The sequence below is a fragment of the Gobio gobio genome (assembly GCF_949357685.1).
Source record: "Gobio gobio genome assembly, chromosome: 13".
Lineage (NCBI taxonomy): Eukaryota > Metazoa > Chordata > Actinopteri > Cypriniformes > Gobionidae > Gobio > Gobio gobio.
Window position 1 is genome coordinate 21,437,130 of NC_137106.1, and position 18,725 is coordinate 21,455,854.

At 40.6% G+C, this 18,725-nt stretch overlaps 1 protein-coding gene across 7 annotated transcripts in view; it reads right to left on the minus strand.

Annotated features, from left to right (window-relative positions):
• Positions 1-707: 707 nt before the first annotated feature.
• The window catches only part of dnmt3ab (DNA (cytosine-5-)-methyltransferase 3 alpha b), a 62,647-nt gene continuing 44,629 nt past the window's right edge, over positions 708-18,725 (minus strand). For 5 of the 7 annotated variants that reach the window (XM_079833316.1, XM_079833313.1, XM_079833314.1 and 2 more), the window contains 10 exons: positions 16,838-16,950; positions 16,552-16,735; positions 13,681-13,765; positions 12,752-12,897; positions 11,724-11,814; positions 10,967-11,115; positions 8,557-8,642; positions 8,401-8,470; positions 8,202-8,320; positions 708-3,252 (listed from right to left, as the gene is read on the minus strand). In XM_079833316.1, coding sequence (XP_079689442.1) covers positions 3,111-3,252; positions 8,202-8,320; positions 8,401-8,470; positions 8,557-8,642; positions 10,967-11,115; positions 11,724-11,814; positions 12,752-12,897; positions 13,681-13,765; positions 16,552-16,735; positions 16,838-16,950 — 1,185 coding nt within the window. In that variant the 3' untranslated portion in view covers positions 708-3,110. The remainder of the gene's footprint in view (positions 3,253-8,201; positions 8,321-8,400; positions 8,471-8,556; positions 8,643-10,966; positions 11,116-11,723; positions 11,815-12,751; positions 12,898-13,680; positions 13,766-16,551; positions 16,736-16,837; positions 16,951-18,725) is intronic. The other 2 variants (XM_079833317.1, XM_079833315.1) reach the window with 1 other exon arrangement.

Here is an 18,725-nt window from a genome sequence, read left to right on the forward strand (position 1 = left end):
TATAAATTATGATATTATACTTTTTCTTTCCAGAATATTATATTGAAACCATAGATATAAATGATATATTTTGTGTAATCATAATGTAATCATATGAGTATTGTATGGTAAATACTTGTAAGAAAAGCCAACAACTTTTTCACAAAAAAAAAAACAATACATTTATTCAAGTGTTCTCCAGCACAAGTACATAAGGAGCCTTTTTTTCTTCGTTCTGGGCACATAACGAAAGAAAGGGGGAGAGGTGGTGAATGATTGCTACATTTGCTGTATGAGCTGATTGCAAAAGAAGAGAAGGCCTGAAAAAAGTTTATATGACACAACAGAGGTCACAAATATCAACAGTGTCACTGAGATATACAGAGAACCTGTTAGGAGAGCAATCAAGAGGCTGCTGCAGCCATATATATATATATATATATATATATATATATATATATATATATATATATATATATATATACAAATAAAGCAACTTTAACAAAACAGAGAAGAAATACAATTTAAACATGAAACAAAACAAAAAACAAAAGAGGATGGAGGGCTGGATATATGGCATGGAATGTAGGACTTAGAAGCAATTCTGCCAGGATATTAAGCAAGTACATGTTAACAGCAAAATTTATTACAATTTTTTTTTTTTTTTATTATTTCCCATTATGAGTACATGATTTCCCACAGATAAGCACCAACTACAGCAATGTCTATTCTAAAACAATATAAGAATCTTTCATCATTTATCATTTTTTCAAGTACAAAGTTAAAATGCCTTTGTTAATATCTTTATATGAGAGAGTAAAATAATAGTGCTTCTCCAATACTACAAGAAACAAACGGGAAAAAAAACAATCATTATCAAGACAAGTTTAATTATTTTCCAAATCATATATTTTTCTCAATTAGATAAAATGTTTAGCACCTTAGGAAACACCTACAATCCCTCTCTTAGTATTTAAAAATAATAATAATTAAAAAGCAAATTGAAACACACTTTTGTATGTAGGGCTGTGCAGTAAAGATGGGACTGTTAAAATCACTTGGCGAACTCATTCTTTAGTTTTATCCCCCGTTCGACACATATAAATATGAATTACAAAAGACACCCTGCTGCTTTATAGCTTATGTCAATTAGCCTGTTGCCATTTTGTCAATTACCCCCCCTTGCGATTTTAGTGCTGTTTTGATTCTATGATATATATTAGCAAAGACTTATATTTGTACATCTCATAGGTCATTTTTAAAAAAAAAAAAGCAACAGACAATTTCTATGTACAAAATGTACAAAAAAGAAAAAAATCTGGGCATTGATAAAATTTGGACAATAAAAGAAGAAACTTTGCTGAACATGACAAATGTTAAGGTATGTAAGCAGTGCAATGCCTTAAATAAAAAAAGAGCCTAACAAGGATTTCATTAGAGCCCACTTCTAACCAAATTCACAAATTTAGCCTATATAGCTTGCGTGATAACTAAATTATTGACATGGTCAACATCCACCATTTGCAAACATAATAATGTTCTCAGATCTACGCTAGGGACCAGACGTAGTTAACAACCGTGCGATGTCATATACCGACACCCCATCTGTCTACTTTTCCTACAGGGATACAAGCACACTCACTTTGGGATTATATAGCGGTAAGAACAGTGAGCAGACACTATTTCTTGACGTGAGTTATGATAAAGCGACTCCGTAGCACATGGAAACATGAGAGGGGTGCTATTCGAATTCGGCCCCTTCACCACCGGCACGACAGATGGATTTATTCTATCCTAGCTCATTCGTTCACATCTATTGGCACAGCCCTACTGTACACAACAAAGTATTACCTTATATAACGGCAAGAGTTTCACATCATTTAACAGAACCAAAAAAAGAGAACAATTCACAAGAATCAAGGAGAAAGATAAAAAAAATATCAAGGAAATAAAGAAGTATACATATACAAAAGTGCTCGATATTGTTGGTAACAGCACAAAAAATTGCTATAAAAAGGTAGAAGAACATTGTGAAGCCGCACCTTTAAAGTTTTGCACCTGACTGAGAATAGCATGCGGGCGCCGCAGTTGAAGGTGGATTCACCTGGCCGACGAAAGACCGATTCCATCCTCCCCGCGGCCGCCACGCACGCCAAGAGTTGTACAGTAATGATTCTGGTCTGGGTGACACTAGAAAAAAAGTAGCTCACCACAGCCTTTGATTTCAAGGTATAGATGACAAAAACATCACCGCCCATGTGGCTGGATTGCAGCCATACTGAAAGGAAGCAGACCTCCAAGATTGAAAGGCTGAGGCGTTTTTTTTTTGTTTGTTTTTGAAAAGAGCACCAGAGAATATTGTACAAAAAGGCTGTAAAAGATATAAAATGAGATGTGACAGACCTGGCATGACCTGCAGTTTTTTTTTTTTTTTTTTCAAAGTTTCAGTCATTCGTTTTACCTGGCGAAGCTACAAAACATGACTCCACGATCTTGTTAGTCGTAGTAGCACCACATGAGTTGCAATGTTTTTCACCACCTTGAAGCACCATATTGTCATCTATTACAGTAGTACCTTTATTACCTTCAGTTGTGTATAGAAACTGTAAACAAAGAGGTATTTGTGATCTGGTGTTTTGGATTGGTTAAGACAAAGCTCCCCTGACACTGAAGAGAAAGCCTTTTTTCCCCGCTCTCACCAAGGCTCAGACGCTGGAGGAGAGGAAAGACGCGCAGTGTGAGAATTAGATCGATCCGTGACCCGATAGTCGAAAAACTCAAGAGTCGAAATGTTTGGGCGAACTTAAATGCGATTTTCCGTCTCATCTGCCTCGAATTGCAACATCGTCTCTCAGTGCCTTAAAAAGGAGGCTGTGTCTCAAGTATAGCTTGCACACATAAATCAATTCAAATACTGGATAACACTGCTAAAAAGTAAAATGGATAATAAAAAAATTAAATAGAATTAAAAAAAGAATCAATTAATTCCAAACCAGAAGAAAAAACCCAAAACAAAACATGAAATACCTTTTTTTTGATGTCGAACTTGCAAATAACATAAGAGAGCTCGGTTTTGAAGCTCTTGGTATTACATCGGTTTTCGATTTTTCTCATCTGTACTGGGTTTGAGTTCAGACGCAGGCAAAGTACTCTTTGAGTGGTGCAAACAAGTGACGGATGACCGGGACGCTCCAAGACCTTCCCAGCAGCCTCTGCCTGGCCAGACGACTCATGTTTGACACGTCTGTGTAATGGACAGGGAAGCCGAACACCCTAACATCCAGAAAAAAAAAGAGAAATGGCAGCAATTTAGTGTAAATGTATTCACAAATGCGACACTCTTATGATATGAATCGATTATGAATAATCTAGTACAGTTTTTGTATTAGAGAAATAGAATATCATACAGGACGCATTAAAGGATATTATACTGATAAAAATGACAGCAAAAAGTTTTGATGTTGCAAAAAAACTTTAATAAATGCAGCCTTTGTCACCATAAGAGAATTCTTTCAAAAACGTAAAAAAAAAACAGTAGTAGTTGAACAGTAGTGTATGTTTACTTAAAGGGATAGTTCAACCAAAAATGAAAATTAGCCCATAATTTCCTCACCCCCAAGTCATCCTAGGTGTATAAGACATTCTTCTTTCAGACGAATAAAATCGGAGTTATATTACAAAACTCCAGGCTAATCCAAGCATTAGAACAAGGATTCATAGTTGCTCTGTTTTTGAAGTCCATAAAAAGTGCATCTGTCCGTCAAATAACGTGCTCCATGCGGCTCCGGGGTGTTAATAAAGGCCTTCCGAAGCCAATCGACGCGTTTGTGTAAGAAAAATATTCATATTTATAACTTTATCAAGTAAACTTTCGACCAACCGCATTCCATTGAAAAGTGTTGAATGTTGAAAGTGAAACTCAAGATGCGTATGTGACGTCATGATGAGCGTACCTGGTCGTTAGTCTTTCGATTGGCAGGGTAACTTTCAACCATTTTTCCATAAATTGAACAGGGAAGGTGGTCGGTCGAGGTGTAATTCAAGCCAGGAACACATTTACCAAATCAGGAAATAAAATCTCCTCCTTGAACTGCCACCTTAACGTGGTGGAGGGGTTTGAGTACCCGAATGAACCTAGGAGCTACGTTGTCCGGGGCTATATGCCCCTGGTAGGGTCTCCCAAGGCAAACAGGTCCTAGGTGACGGGTCAGACTAAGAGCAGTTCAAAAACCCCTTATGAAGACAAGGACAACGCAGCCGGGGCCCCACCCTGGAGCCAGACCTGGGGTTGGGGCTCGTATGCGAGCGCCTGGTGGCCGGGCCTTCCCCCACGGGGTCCGGCCGGGCTCAGCCCAAAGGAGCGACGTGGGGACACCTTCCCGTGGGCCCACCACTAACAGGAGGGACCGTAAGGGGCCGGTGCAAAGAAAATCGGGCAGCAGTCGAAGGCGGGAGCCTAGACAACCCGATCCCTGGACACGGAAACTGGCTCTTGGGACATGGAATGTCACCTCACTGGAGGGGAAGGAGTCTGAGATTGTGCGTGAGGTTGAGAGGTTCCGACTAGAGATAGTCGGAATCACCTCTACGCACGGCTTGGGCTCTGGGACCACGCTCCTCGAGAGAGGATGGACTCTTCACCACTCCGGAGTTACCCATAGTGAGAGGCGGCAGGCTGGTGTGGGTTTGCTTATAGCCCCCCAGCTCTGCCGCCATGTGTTGGAGTTTACCCCGGTGAACGAAAGGGTCGTTTCCCTGCGCCTTCCCTGCGCCTTCGGGCACACACTGTTGTGTGTGCCTACGGGCCGAACAGCAGTGCAGATTACCCGGCCTTCTTGGTGTCCCTGGGAGGGGTGCTGGAAAGTGCACCGACTGGGGACTACGTCGTTCTACTGGGGGACTTCAACGCCTACGTGGGCAATGACAGTGACACCTGGAGGGGCGTGATTGGGAGGAACGGCCCCCTGATCTGAACCCGAGTGGTGTTCAGTTATTGGACTTCTGTGCTAGTTACGGTTTGTCCATAACGAACACCATGTTCAGGCATAAGAGTGTCCATCAGTGCACATGGCACCAGGACACTCTAGGTCGTAGGTCAATGATGGACTTTGTGGTCGTTTCATCTGACCTGCGGCCGCATGTCTTGGACACTCGGGTGAAGAGAGGGGCGGAGCTGTCAACTGATCACCACCTGGTGGTGAGTTGGATCCGATGGCGGGGGAGGAAGCTGGAAAGACTCGGTAGACCCAAGCGTACTGTAAGGGTCTGCTGGGAACGTTTGGCCGAGTCTCCTGTCAGAGAGATCTTCAACTCCTACCTCCGGCAGAACTTCGACCAGATTCCGAGGGAGGCTGGAGATATTGAGTCCGAGTGGACCATGTTCTCCACCTCCATTGTCAAAGCGGCCGCTCGGAGCTGTGGACGCAAGGTCTCCGGTGCATGTCGAGGCGGCAATCCACGAACCCGGTGGTGGACACCGGAAGTAAGGGATGCCGTCAAGCTGAAGAAGGAGTCCTATCGGGCCTGGTTGGCTTGTGGGACTCCACTGCAGCCCAGGTGGTTGTGGAGGCAAAAACTCGGGCCTGGGAGGAGTTCGGTGAGGCCATGGAAAAGGACTATCGGCTGGCCTCGAAGAGATTCTGGCAAACTGTCCGGCGCCTCAGGAGGGGGAAGCAGTGCCCTACCAACGCTGTTTACAGTGGCGATGGGCGGCTGTTGACCTCAACTGGGGATGTCGTCGGACGGTGGAAGGAATACTTCGAGGATCTCCTCAATCCCGCCATCACGTCTTCCATTGAGGAAGCAGAGGCTGGGGGCTCAGAGGAGGACTCGTCCATCACCCAAGCTGAAGTCACCGAGGTGGTCAAGAAACTCCTCGGTGGCAAGGCACCGGGGGTGGATGAGATCCGCCCTGAGTACCTCAAGTCTCTGGATGTTATGGGGCTGTCTTGGCTGACACGCCTCTGCAGCATCGCGTGGGATGGCAGATGCATCCCATCCTCTGGGATGGCAGACTGGGGTGGTGGTCCCTCTTTTTAAGAAGGGGGACCGGAGGGTGTGTTCCAACTACAGGGGGATCACACTTCTCAGCCTCCCCGGGAAAGTCTATGCCAGGGTACTGGAGAGGAGAATACGTCCGATAGTAGAACCTCGGATTCAGGAGGAACAGTCTGGTTTTCGTCTGGGCCGTGGTACACTGGACCAGCTCTATACCCTCTACAGGGTGCTGGAGGGTTCATGGGAGTTTGCCCAACCAGTCCACATGTGTTTTGTGGATTTGGAGAAGGCATTCGACTGTGTCCCTCGCGGCGTCCTGTGGAGGGTGCTCGGGGAGTATGGTGTCCGGGGTCCTTTGCTAAGGGCTGTCCGGTCCCTGTATGACCGAAGCAGGAGTTTGGTCCGCATTGCCGGCAGTAAGTCAGACTTGTTCCATGTTGCATGTTGGACTCCGGCAGGGCTGCCCTTTGTTGCCGGTTCTGTTCATAATTTTTATGGACAGAATTTCTAGGCGCAGCCAGGGGCCGGAGGGTGTCAGGTTTGGGGACCACGCGGTTTCGTCTCTGCTCTTTGCGGATGACGTTGTCGTGTTGGCCCCTTCTAACCAGGACCTTCAGCATGCACTGGGACGGTTTGCAGCCGAGTGTGAAGCGGCTGGGATGAGGATCAGCACCTCCAAATCCGAGGCCATGGTCCTCAGTCAGAAAAGGGTGGTTTGCCCACTTCAGGTTGGTGGAGAGTTCCTGCCTCAAGTGGAGGAGTTCAAGTATCTAGGGGTCTTGTCCACGAGTGAGGGGAGGATGGAACGGGAGATTGACAGACGGATCGGTGCAGCTTCTGCAGTATTGCGGTCGATGTACCGGTCTGTCGTGGTGAAGAAAGAGCTAAGCCGTAAGGCGAAGCTCTTGATTTACCAGTCAATCTACGTTCCTACTCTCACCTATAGTCATGAGCTTTGGGTCATGACCGAAAGGACAAGATCCCGGATACAGGCGGCCGAAATGAGCTTTCTCCGCAGGGTGGCTGGGCGCTCCCTTAGAGATTGGGTGAGAAGCTCAGTCACTCGGGAGGAACTCGGAGTAGAGCCGCTGCTCCTCCACATCGAGAGGGGTCAGCTGAGGTGGCGCGGGCATCTGTTCCGGATGCCTCCTGAGCGCCTTCCCGGGAAGGTGTTTCAGGCATGTCCAACCGGGAGGAGGCCCCAGGGAAGACCAAGGACACGCTGGAGGGACTATGTCTCCCGGCTGGCCTGGGAACGCCTCGGTGTACCCCCGGATAAGCTAGAGGAAGTGTCTAGGGAGAGGGAAGTCTGGGCATCTCTGCTTAGACTGCTGCCCCGTGACCCGACCCTGGATAAAGCGGAAGAAGATGGATGGATGGATGGATGGATGGAGGAAATAAAATTGTGTTTGTCAAACCATTTCATGGTGTTTGTATTTAGTTATTTATATCAATGTTATGGATTACTTGACATGTCTCATTGTATTGATATGTGGTCATTTTCTGTTCTCCTGAGTAGGATATGGTTTCAGACAGCCAGTAAATGACTGATGATTCAATCAATATGAGATAAAATCACTGTTCACTGGGGTTGATTAAATGCCAGTGTCTATATGTTTTCATCCAAAGTTGTGAATTTAACTTGAAATATTGCAAGAAAGACATCCAACCATTATGTTCAAAAGAACAAAACTGTCACTTCCTGGAAAATTGGTGCACAGTATCTGTAATAAAAATTGGTTGCTGCAATCGGGGAAGCCACTGTGGGGAATTGCAATAAACGTTGTGATGTTATCTTGCATTCAAGGTGTATGTCTGGTGTTTGGGAACACAATCTTGTAAGACAGTCCAAGGATGTAATTGTACCCATCCATTTTGATGACAGACATTGGCTCAGGCATTTTAGAAAAACATCTGAGATGCTGTGTGATGAAATTGGCCCACTGGTTAGTCCATTTATCCAATCATGTCCAGTTTTTAGTTGGGCATCAAGTGAATTATTCAGTAAATATGCTTCCATCAGTGTTTGTCTTCTTATCAGATAAAAAATGATCAGCTTCAATTGAGCACATACATTTTTTATGCACATCTTAGCTTTTCCCATCTAATTTTTTCATGTTATATCCCAAAATTTGCATAAAAATATGTGGATGGAAACATTTCACATTTACATTTGGTCTTATAGCACATATATTTCAGAACTTTATAAAGGCATTTGGTCATACCTTTCCATCTCAGTGCACCACAAGATGTCCTCTTTGTCATTCATGAATACAGGGAAGTGCTGGTCTTTGCCCTGCTTTATGGAATTTGACCGTGTGGTGATGGTCCGCACTTTACCAAACTGTAAAAGATGTTTAAAGAAACTGTGTTGCTGTACAAAGCTTCATCCAGAAATCAATCGAGGGTTTGTCTAAGGGGTACCTTAGCTGTCCTGCCATGCTCCAGACAGTCTTGAAGGTCCAGTTTATCAGTGCACATGGCGCTCAGCGGTCTGAGAGAAGAAGGAAATAGAGAGAATGAAATGACAAAGTGAGAAATTAAATAATAAAGTGAATGTAGAGTCCACGTCTAACTAACCTGTTCATGCCAGGCAGGTTACCCCAAAAGTAGCGAGCTCTGTGGGCAGCAGAGACCTCCTTAGCATCGATCATCACTGGGTTGCACTGTGATAAAAACAAACAATAAAATATTATATTGATTTAAATGTATAACAATTAACAGTGGTGTAATGTAATTAGTTACTGTACTTAAGTATCTTTTTGGCTACTTTGTAGTTGGACTGAGTATGAAAGATATTAGCAGCTTTTACGCTCTACTTGACTACATTTTTGAACAAGTAAATGTACTTTTTACTCCAAAACATTTCCGTCGAGTAATGCAGTTACACAATACATTTTGCATGGCACCTAACTTTTTCTGCATCAGTTATAAAGAAGCGATATCACCATCTAAGGGCATTGAAGGTACTATATTATCTTATGCGTTTTGCCTTACATCACCCAAACATGTCAACAAGGCTACTTTACATTAATGTGAATGCATTAGCAGGTAGTTGATGAATCGCAAGTGTTTGATTTATGAGATGAGGACATGACTGCAGCCGGTGGTGAGGCTGAAACCAGGACATCCATTGCAAGAAGGCTTTGACTATTTAATTGTACTTAACATTTTTGATTTATCTGCTATATTGACGAGACCCTTTTGAAGGATATTGGTTTACTTATGGCCTTTTTGTGCACTTGAGCTTAACTGAGACCTGAGAGTTTGTAGACGTTTAAGAGGCTGTTGTGTCGACCTTGATTTATTGCAATATTGAGGTGTTCAGTTTTATTTTGATTAAAAAATTATATTTCTCATCTTACAAAAATATTTTTTCTTATTTTCACTGGTATGTCTCTCAGGCGTCGAGGACTAGTGCATCGTTGAGCCTATATTTAGTATGAGTAAAATGAAGAATCAGATACTTTAAGGGCCCTATTTTAACGATCTGAAACGCAAGTGTCAACGCGCGAAGCGCAAGTAACTTTGTGGGCGGGTCTCGGCGCTGTTGCTATTTTCCCGGCGGGATAAATGGCTCTTGCGTCCGGCGCAAATCTAAAATGGGTTGGTCTGAAGTAGCTTCATTATTCATAGGCGTGGTTTGGGCGTAACGTGAATAAACCAATCCGAGCGTCATCCAACATTCCCTTTAAAAGCAGGTGCGCAAGTTCCATTATGGATTGCTATTATTATGGCGTATTTACCAGGCGCACGCCAGGAGCGGTTCACAGCCGAGGAGACTGATGTGCTTGTAAGAGCAGTGAAAGACAGAGAAGTGAAGTTGTAATGTTGTACATTATGGTAAAGGTGATTTCACAGTCTTTTTTTTTCAGTCTTTCAGTTTTTTCAGTTTTTCAGTCGATTTTTTTTCCTGGTTCTTGACGGACAAACCAATTTGTCAGATGTCCTTATATACATATATGTCTTGCCACTATTGGGCAAACAGGTTTTATCCTTAATTATTACAATTAGCCTGAATCATTTGTAAGCTAGATTTATGCCTATTTTTTCACATCTTCGTGGCACACCACAATGATTTCCGTCATCTCATGTGTTAATATTTTTTTAGTGTAACAATTTATGATTTGCAAAAATAACTGTTGCATCTGTGTAGGTTACATGAGCAAAGTGTATGCGCGTTGTGCACGCTATACATTATGGTCAAGCATGCGCCCTTAAAATAGCATAATGAACAACGCGCAACGCGCCACTGACTTTAGACTAGGTTTTTTCTGGTCAGTGGCGCAATTGTTTAATGGAACAGCAAAATAGCACCAGGGATTGTTTGCGCCGGAACACGCCTCCTTTTTTGCGCTGAACCGCCCAGGTAGCGCAAGTTCATTCACTAGTTTAGCGACGTGATTCTGTGGAGGGAAAAGCGCGCCTTGCGCGGGTGCAAAATAGGAATGACACATGCGTCGGTGTACAAAGTCAATTGCGCTGGGTGCAAGATAGGGCCCTAAGACTTTTATTCAAGTTGTATTGGAATTGGTGACTTGTAACTTGTTTTCGCAGTAAGAAATCTGTACTTTTACTCAAGTATGGTTTTCAGGTACTCTTTACACCTCTGATAATTAATTAAAATATACTCTGAGCTTTTGTAATGTTGAGCTAGCAAGAATATGAGGGGTTAATTTGTTCTTGCAGAGCAGGGCGCTGTACCACTAGGTGGAAGCAAAACCTACTGGTTTATATTAAAGCCCCACTGAGTATGAGTCTTAATCATTATGTCAAATTGTGGTCAGTTGCATAAACTGCTTATACTAGTCTTACAAGTTAGTAATCTAATTTTGTTCATCAAGACCAGTCATAACTTATATGAAAAGGAAGATTGGTCTAATTTGAAATCTGAAAAGTAAGACTGATTAGCCCTAACTAATTAGTTGGCCAGACTAGTTCTTAACTTAGCTACTATGTGTATGCAACTGTCCCATGGTCAATTTTGCACCTCTAAAAAGCGTGAGATGTCCCTCTTGTCGCTGACGCCCATGGCCACCACATTCTCAAAGAGCCAGAAAAACGGCCTGTTATCTCCCTCTTTCGGTCGGGCCTCATGTAACAGCCGGTAAAACTCGAAGAAGAGCCGACCCGTGCCCTCTGAAAGAGTGAGATGGGTTACAAAAAACAAGATGAAAGACAGAAACTCAACATGACAGTTATCATTAAAATGTATACAGAGATATATGAGCTGTGTTATAAAAATAAGTGAAACATCCACTACCAATCAAACGTTAGGGGATGGTGAAATTATTGTTACAATATAAATTTTACTTTTTTCTGTTTTGATATATTCTAAAATGTAATTTATTTCTGTGATGACAAAGCTGAATTTTCAGCATCGTTACTCCAGTCCTTCAGAAATCATTCTAATATACTGATATACTGCTCAAGAAACATTTCTTATTATCAATGTTGAAAAAAGTAGTGCTGCTTAACTTTTAATTATTATTATTTTAATTATTATTATCTTTTCCCATTTTTGTTCAAAAAAAAGTAACAGAAATCTTTTGTAACTTTATAAATGTCTTTACTGTCTCTTTTGAGAGATTTAATACATCCTTGCACAATATTAATTACAATATTAATTTGTTAAACAAACAAATCCTAATGCCCCTAAACTTTTGAATGCTAGTGTGAAACACTGATACTAGTCATGTCCAATTAAAGAGACTAAGACTAGAACACACAGCTGAATATACTCCTACCAAAGAGACCTTTTCTTGCTGGATTCACTATGGACAGGTCATTGCACGGGCTTCCACCGATGACAAGATCAAATGGCCCCCACTCCTGGATCTGTGAAATATTGATATAAACATGAAAAATTGTATATAGTGATGAACAGAAGTGTATTAAAGGTGCAGTATGTAATATTGATAGCTAGTGGTTGAAATGGATCCTGTAGTCCAAATTCAAAATATTGGAGAGAGTGGTTTCCCTTCCTCCTCCTCAGACTCTATGCTCAAGCGGGTTGCCAGATTGAGGACACGCAACAGGAACGAGAGCAATTGGCAATCGAAGGAGACGGGCCTTACACTCTAGGTTGATGAGTTAATTTATCCACGTTTAAAATTTCTCTAGCCGTACTGGACAGATGGATTCTGCTGAGGCTTTTTAGGATGGATAGAATCTGCAATCTCAGACCCATTTCTTTAGCTTGCATCCATGCCCGCAATAGGCGGTGTTTTCCACCAACCGGCAACCCAGGGGTGTTGAAATACTATCAGGTAATTGGCAGAGGGCGGGATCACACAGACCATAACAAAAACAGACATTTCAACACGGAACGCACATTTCAAAGTAGAATAACTGGCTGTAGTGTTGTTTTTCGAAGAAACAAGTATGTGAACTTAGCATGTTTCCTAAATATCTGTAAATATAATTTGGTATTTTTATGATTCAGTAATACAGTCAAAATTACATACAGCACCTTTAAGTATTTTGTTAAGTATGAACATAGACAGTACATCGAAGTGAAAGACCATTTATTGAAAAACGAAAGAGATTGCCAAGCTTTAACCTGAAATCAATTTATATAGATACCATTTCAGTCAAAAGTTATTGATAATGGACAAAAATTATGATTATTTGTCTTAGTGAATTCAAGTAGATAAGAGCTGTACTTAAAAAAACCCCGGTAAGTTACCAAGATGGCCGTTAATGGTTAATGGAGCTGCTTTAAAATAAATTTCGTATGGAACAACAGTAAACTGAGGTGAAGGATCATACTCACGTGTTTATGGGTGACGTTTCTCACGTCACCAACATACATGATGCGTCCCTGGTGCCGAACGAGGCCAACTGTGATAGAGTCCTCACACACTTCTGAGGCCACATAACGCTCCACCTGTATACCCAGGTCCTTCAGAACCAGTAACCCTAAAATAAATCACAAAACCCCACGACAATCAAACACTAAAATAGTTTTTTGTGCTTATTATTGGACAGTGTAAATGCAGTGTGTCAGAGTATTAGTCACATGGCATTTCAAAACAACCCGGCTGCAGAACTGAGCACCCATTAACAAAGATGGGGGATTTCAAATTGCGTTCTTCCGGGGGTGCCCAAATCCCCTGTAAAAATTAACAGCTTGTTAGGTTTAAAGGTGCAGTCACACCTTTTGCTGGCTATAAATGTCCATTGTCACGTTCAAACCAAGCAGATTTCTGTTGGTAAACGTGGCGAATCCACGTGAACAACTTGAACCGGATGCGAAATCTGCATGGGGAAATATTTCACACTCACAGTAAATTCCAGATTGTGTACATTCCTATTGAAATTGATAGGATTTTGCTCAGGAAAATTCACCGAACAATGCTAAATGTGATCACAGTTTCTTGACGAATTTAAAATTGCATTGTAGTGGAGTGGAGTATAGTAGAGTATTTAGTGACCCGAGAGATAGTTTTTTTGCCTGCCAAATATGCATATGCCACATAATAATCAGGCTTTAAGTATGAATATGGACCACAAAGAGTCAAAACTCCGCAGTTAATCCTCATAGAAAAATCACACATTAGAACGTGAGCAGTACAGCAATATCCATGGGTGGCCAGTATAACGGTTAAGCTAAGTGCACTTAAAAAGCCAGGATGAGTGTAACATGATCAGCACTATTTTCTGTTGAGAGGATGAAAGGAAGAGCGGACATTCTTCACTAACCTGTTGCGATCCCATCAAAAAGTGACAGGACACGAATGGGTTTTCTGTTCTCTGCCAAAACTGAAGGGTAGAGCTTTGGTGGTTCCTGAAAGACAAGAAAGAAGATGGAGTAAAGAGGGGGGAGAGGGGGTGGACAAGAAAGACAGAGAGAGAGACCTTTAAAGCACACTGCTCTGGTTATGAAAGAGCGCCTGTCTGTACATACTGTCTGTATCGAACAAAGAGGCCTTTACGTTAAACCAGTCCAGTAACAAGGGGATATTGTTGAGCACCTGTACAATAAACACAGTATCACCGACCAGTTTCATTAAGCATTTTCTTGTGATTAAGTGTGGCTGCTTATCAGTGGTCTTTGTTAAACGTTGTAGTATTCAATAACGCTAACAATAGCAAATGCTCACTAACCTGTACTGTAATCCGTTTAAAGAGTGGAGTGTGTAAGCTAAAACTCAATGATGTTAAGATGTGTACTCAATGCACAATGCACTGTGACTGTAACACTCTCTGGCTACTCTTCCAGCACACTGGCCTTTAGCCAAGCTGCTCTTTCGCATGGTCTGGAAAGCAAATGTTTTAGGAGTAGTATAATTACATAATAAAACTCTCAAACCATTCAGGCTTATACTGTAAATCAAACCGATTTTGATTAAAATTGTCACAGCTGTTCAAACAACGCTAAAATTGAATAAGTGCAATATTTATAGCTATAATGTAAATAAGACAAAGAAACAAAGAAACTATTTATTAGGGTTGGGAATCTTTAGGCATATAGCAATGCTTTCACAATGTGATTCCAAAAAGGTTTTCCATTAACCCTTGATTACTGTTCAAGTTTCAAACACATTTCCATGATTTTCCATGACTTTTCCATAACCTTTCCATAACTCATTATTGCTGTATAGGCCTTTTCAAAAATAATTTTATAGAGGCTGTCACTGCACTCATTTCAAGCCATTATCGTTCCTAGAGCTGAACATTCTCTAAATAGAATAATCTATATTTTTACTGCAGAAATTTCCATGTCTTTTCCAGGCCTGGGAATCTCATTCAAAATGTAAAAAAAAAAGGGGCAAACACATCAAATATTAATTAGTTAGTATTGAGGAATACTGGGCATATATGGTTGCAAGAATACACTAAATTGATCAAAAGTGACGATGAAGATGTGTACAATGTTAAAAAATATATATTTACTATTCAATTTCAAAAATAGATCACAGTTTCACTGTTTTCAACACTGATAATAATAAATGACTCGAGCAGCAAATCATCATTATTAGAATGATTTCTGAAGGATCGTGTGACTCTGAAGACTGGAGTAATGATGCTGAAAATTCAGCTTCGTCATCACAGGAATAAATTACATTTTAAAATATATTAAAATAGAAACCAGTTATTTTAAATTTGAATAATATTTCACAATATTACTGTTTTTACTGTATATTTGATCAAATGAATGCATCTTTGGTGAGCATAAAAGAGCGGAAAAGATCGGTAGTGTATATTATTCATACGTGAGCTGGAATTAATTGTGACATTGAAAAAGACAAATTTAAACAAATCATTCCATTGCACCAGAGCCGGTCAGATTCAAGGCAAATGCTTAACACAGTGAACTGAAGAGCTTCTCTGATAATAGAGTGCAACAGTCGGGTTCCGGAAGTAAAAACTCCATTCATTTTCTCCATAGGGAAATTGATTTTGAATGATAACCCATAAACCTTTAAAGACAGACCTACTTAGCTACGAGGTTGTTAATCAATGGTATTTGCTTCTGCTGAAGCCGTCAGCTCATATTATATCATCTTATTTTTTTAAATAATCGTATTTAACAACGTAATTCCTGGAGAAAAACTTAACTACATTACCCATGATGCTGTACAGAAATTAGACCAATCGGAGAGTCGAAAAAACAACATGCACCGAAAGATCTTAATAGCTCCGCCCACTCCCATGAAGCACTGCTAGTGACGTAATCGAGTTGATCTCTCTGCACTCTCAAATTACCTTTGAGTTCAAAATACCTTAAAAGTTTAAAGCCTTTAAGTTCAGTCTTTGTCCTTTTGTCCGATTTTCCAAATACTTTTTTGCTTCAAATTAGTGTTCATTTCGTTAACGAAAATATGACGAAACATTTTCGTTGACAACCTTTTTTTCCATGACTAAGACGAGATGACACAAGCAGCTTGTGCTGTTTGTGCAACTAAATCTGTCTTCAAACCTTCTCAGTGATGAACTCTAATAAATCTAAGCATGGATCTCTCGACTATTTGCGAAGGGACAATTTCTTATTTATCCAATAGGCCCATATGATAAATAGCCTACAATAAATCATTAAACTAGATGAGGTAAAATAAACCATGCATGTATGGGTCGACATTCTCTTGATTTGTGCTTATAGGTGAAAGTGCAACAATAAATAGATTTCTCAAATGACAACAATCCTTGTGATTATAATTTTTAGCAAAATAATCGGGATTATCAATGCAGCATGACGTAAATGGGACTACATTTTCGAAAGCATTTAGTCGACTAAACAAAAAAGGACAAGGATGACTAAATATGATAAAAACGAAATAGCACATTTGACACTGGACTAAGAAATGAACACTACTTCAAATCAAAGTTTGTTCACCTCATAGCTGACTGTCTTGGTTCAACTCTTTAATGAAGAGTTTTTTAAAATCCCTATGGATAAAATTAATGGAAAAATACTTCCCAAACCAGTGCCGCTGAAAAAGGGGGTGTGCGCTAATGCACTCTATATGGTGTGTAACAGTTGCTAAGATCGTATTGGTCAATGACTTTATGATTTTAAGGTAGGGAGTGAGTTTACTCTCGCAGTCTTCAGCTGACATATGTGTCACTTACAAAGTCCTGGTCATGATTGTTGGCAAAGAAGTGCTGCAGTCTGCAAGGCCAATCTGCCCGGCGCTCCAACAGGCCACACTGAGCTTTCTGCCCACACATATAGCAGTTCCACGGGTCTTCTTTAATAGCTGCCTGCGACGCGCCGGGCCCCACCAACAGATCCACACATTCCACACAGAAACACCTGCAAGAGACCGAAAAACGGAGACACCAATGGCATTGATGCAGGACTGAAGTACCAAATGTAAATATTAATTCATAACTCACTGCTGACAGTCTGTCTCACCTGCAACAGTTATTATTTCCGCACATGAGCACTTCCCTCCCTCCACAGCAGATAGTACAATAGGACTGGTAGCCATCGTCATCGTATTGATATGCACATTCTAGGAAGCAGTTCTATGAAAGGACAAACACATAAAATATGAATTTGTTTGCATAGAGGAATATATGGTTGACAAATTAAAAACATGTTTGAATTACAGAACTGTCAAAGCACAGAGGAGAAGGTTTTGTGGCAGTTTATTATTTATTTTTGATTGTGTTTCATTTGTTTAAAACAGAAATCTATACAATATACTTGCGAGATCAACTCATTAAAATATTATATCTCAATTAAATTAAAATTTTAACATTAATATTCTGGCCAGTAATGATTTAACCCCTTAAACCCGAAGTGTACCGCCCGCAGTACCCCCCCCCCCCCCCCCACACCCACCCTCGCGAAAAAAAACCATAATCAAATTACTAAGCAACCACTGAATGTAATAACACAAAATAACTCTAAACGAGCGCTGAGTTATTCATCTAAAACGGAGTATACCGCCCGCGGGCGCCACCTAGCTGTGAAGAAATTCATTGTCATATTTTTCAAAACTACTGCATTGATCAACACAAAATAGGTGTCATTTGAAAGCTTAGAATCTAAACTTTACAATGAATGTAGCCATTATGAGTATCTCCAAAGTAGTGATGAGTTATTAGCTGATAAAATGAAAAAAAAAAAATCATAATTACTGGGGGGGGGGGGGGGGGTATTATTATGTTCTGCAATGTATCAATCACATCATACAGCTCAGATAGTCATGTGTCATATATCATTTGAAAGGTCTCACGGAGCAGAATACAACAAGCATAACGTTGTGACTAAACTTTCAGAGAGTTTTTGTAAGTTAAGTCCTGCTAGACCCATATGTAAATAAAATACTGATGCCGCATTCACGTGGAGTTTTTCACTTGTAACTTCATGAAACGTGAAAAATGGGACATCATTATTTACAGCAGATTCTCACGATTAAAAAGAGACCAAGGTCACCATAATCCGTCAGTTGCATCAAAAGTTATTACTCATGGAGTTATATACATGTAACCTGACAGGAGCACATACGCTAATAAATAGTAGCTTTAAAGTCGCGTTTACGCTTCTAACTTCATGAAAAATGCTCCGATTGTTGAAAATGGCACATCAGTACTTACAGTTGATGCTCCGGATTGAAATTAGTCCAAAATCAACATAATCCATTGCGTCGATCACGAGATATTCCTCACGGATGTTGTGTTGATCAGTGCAGTTTTAAAAAATATGGTAATTCATTTTCATAGTAGCTAGGTGGCACCCGCGGGCGGTACACTCCGGTTTAGAGGAAATAACTCAGTGCTCGTTATGACTCTATAATATAATATAGTATAAATAATATTGTAATAATATTATATGTTTTTTATCAGCAGTTTCTCAGCATTAGATTGTCCAAATGTAATAAAAATTTATATTTTCTAAAAATATTAAAAGTGTTTTAACAAATGATACATACTTTTTGACTCTCCTTGCAATAGTTTGAGTTATGAGTCTTTAAATTTGTGTATGTCACTCAAAAAACAACAGTTTTGTAAATGTCAAGGACTGAACAAAAAGGCTACCTTTGTTCTAAAGGCTGTAACTTTTGATTACTTTATGATATCGCCAGAAAATTTGATACAGATGCAGACAACATAAAGGGGAACATAATTTTTCTGCTGCCCTATTTCCTTCCTGGGTTATTGAATGTTAAATAAGAAATATTTGTAAAATTATTACAAATATATTTTTTAAAATTGCCTTTAATCAGCAGTTTCTCAGCAATAGATTGTCCAAATATAATAAAATGTATATTTTCTTAACAAATGATACCAACAAT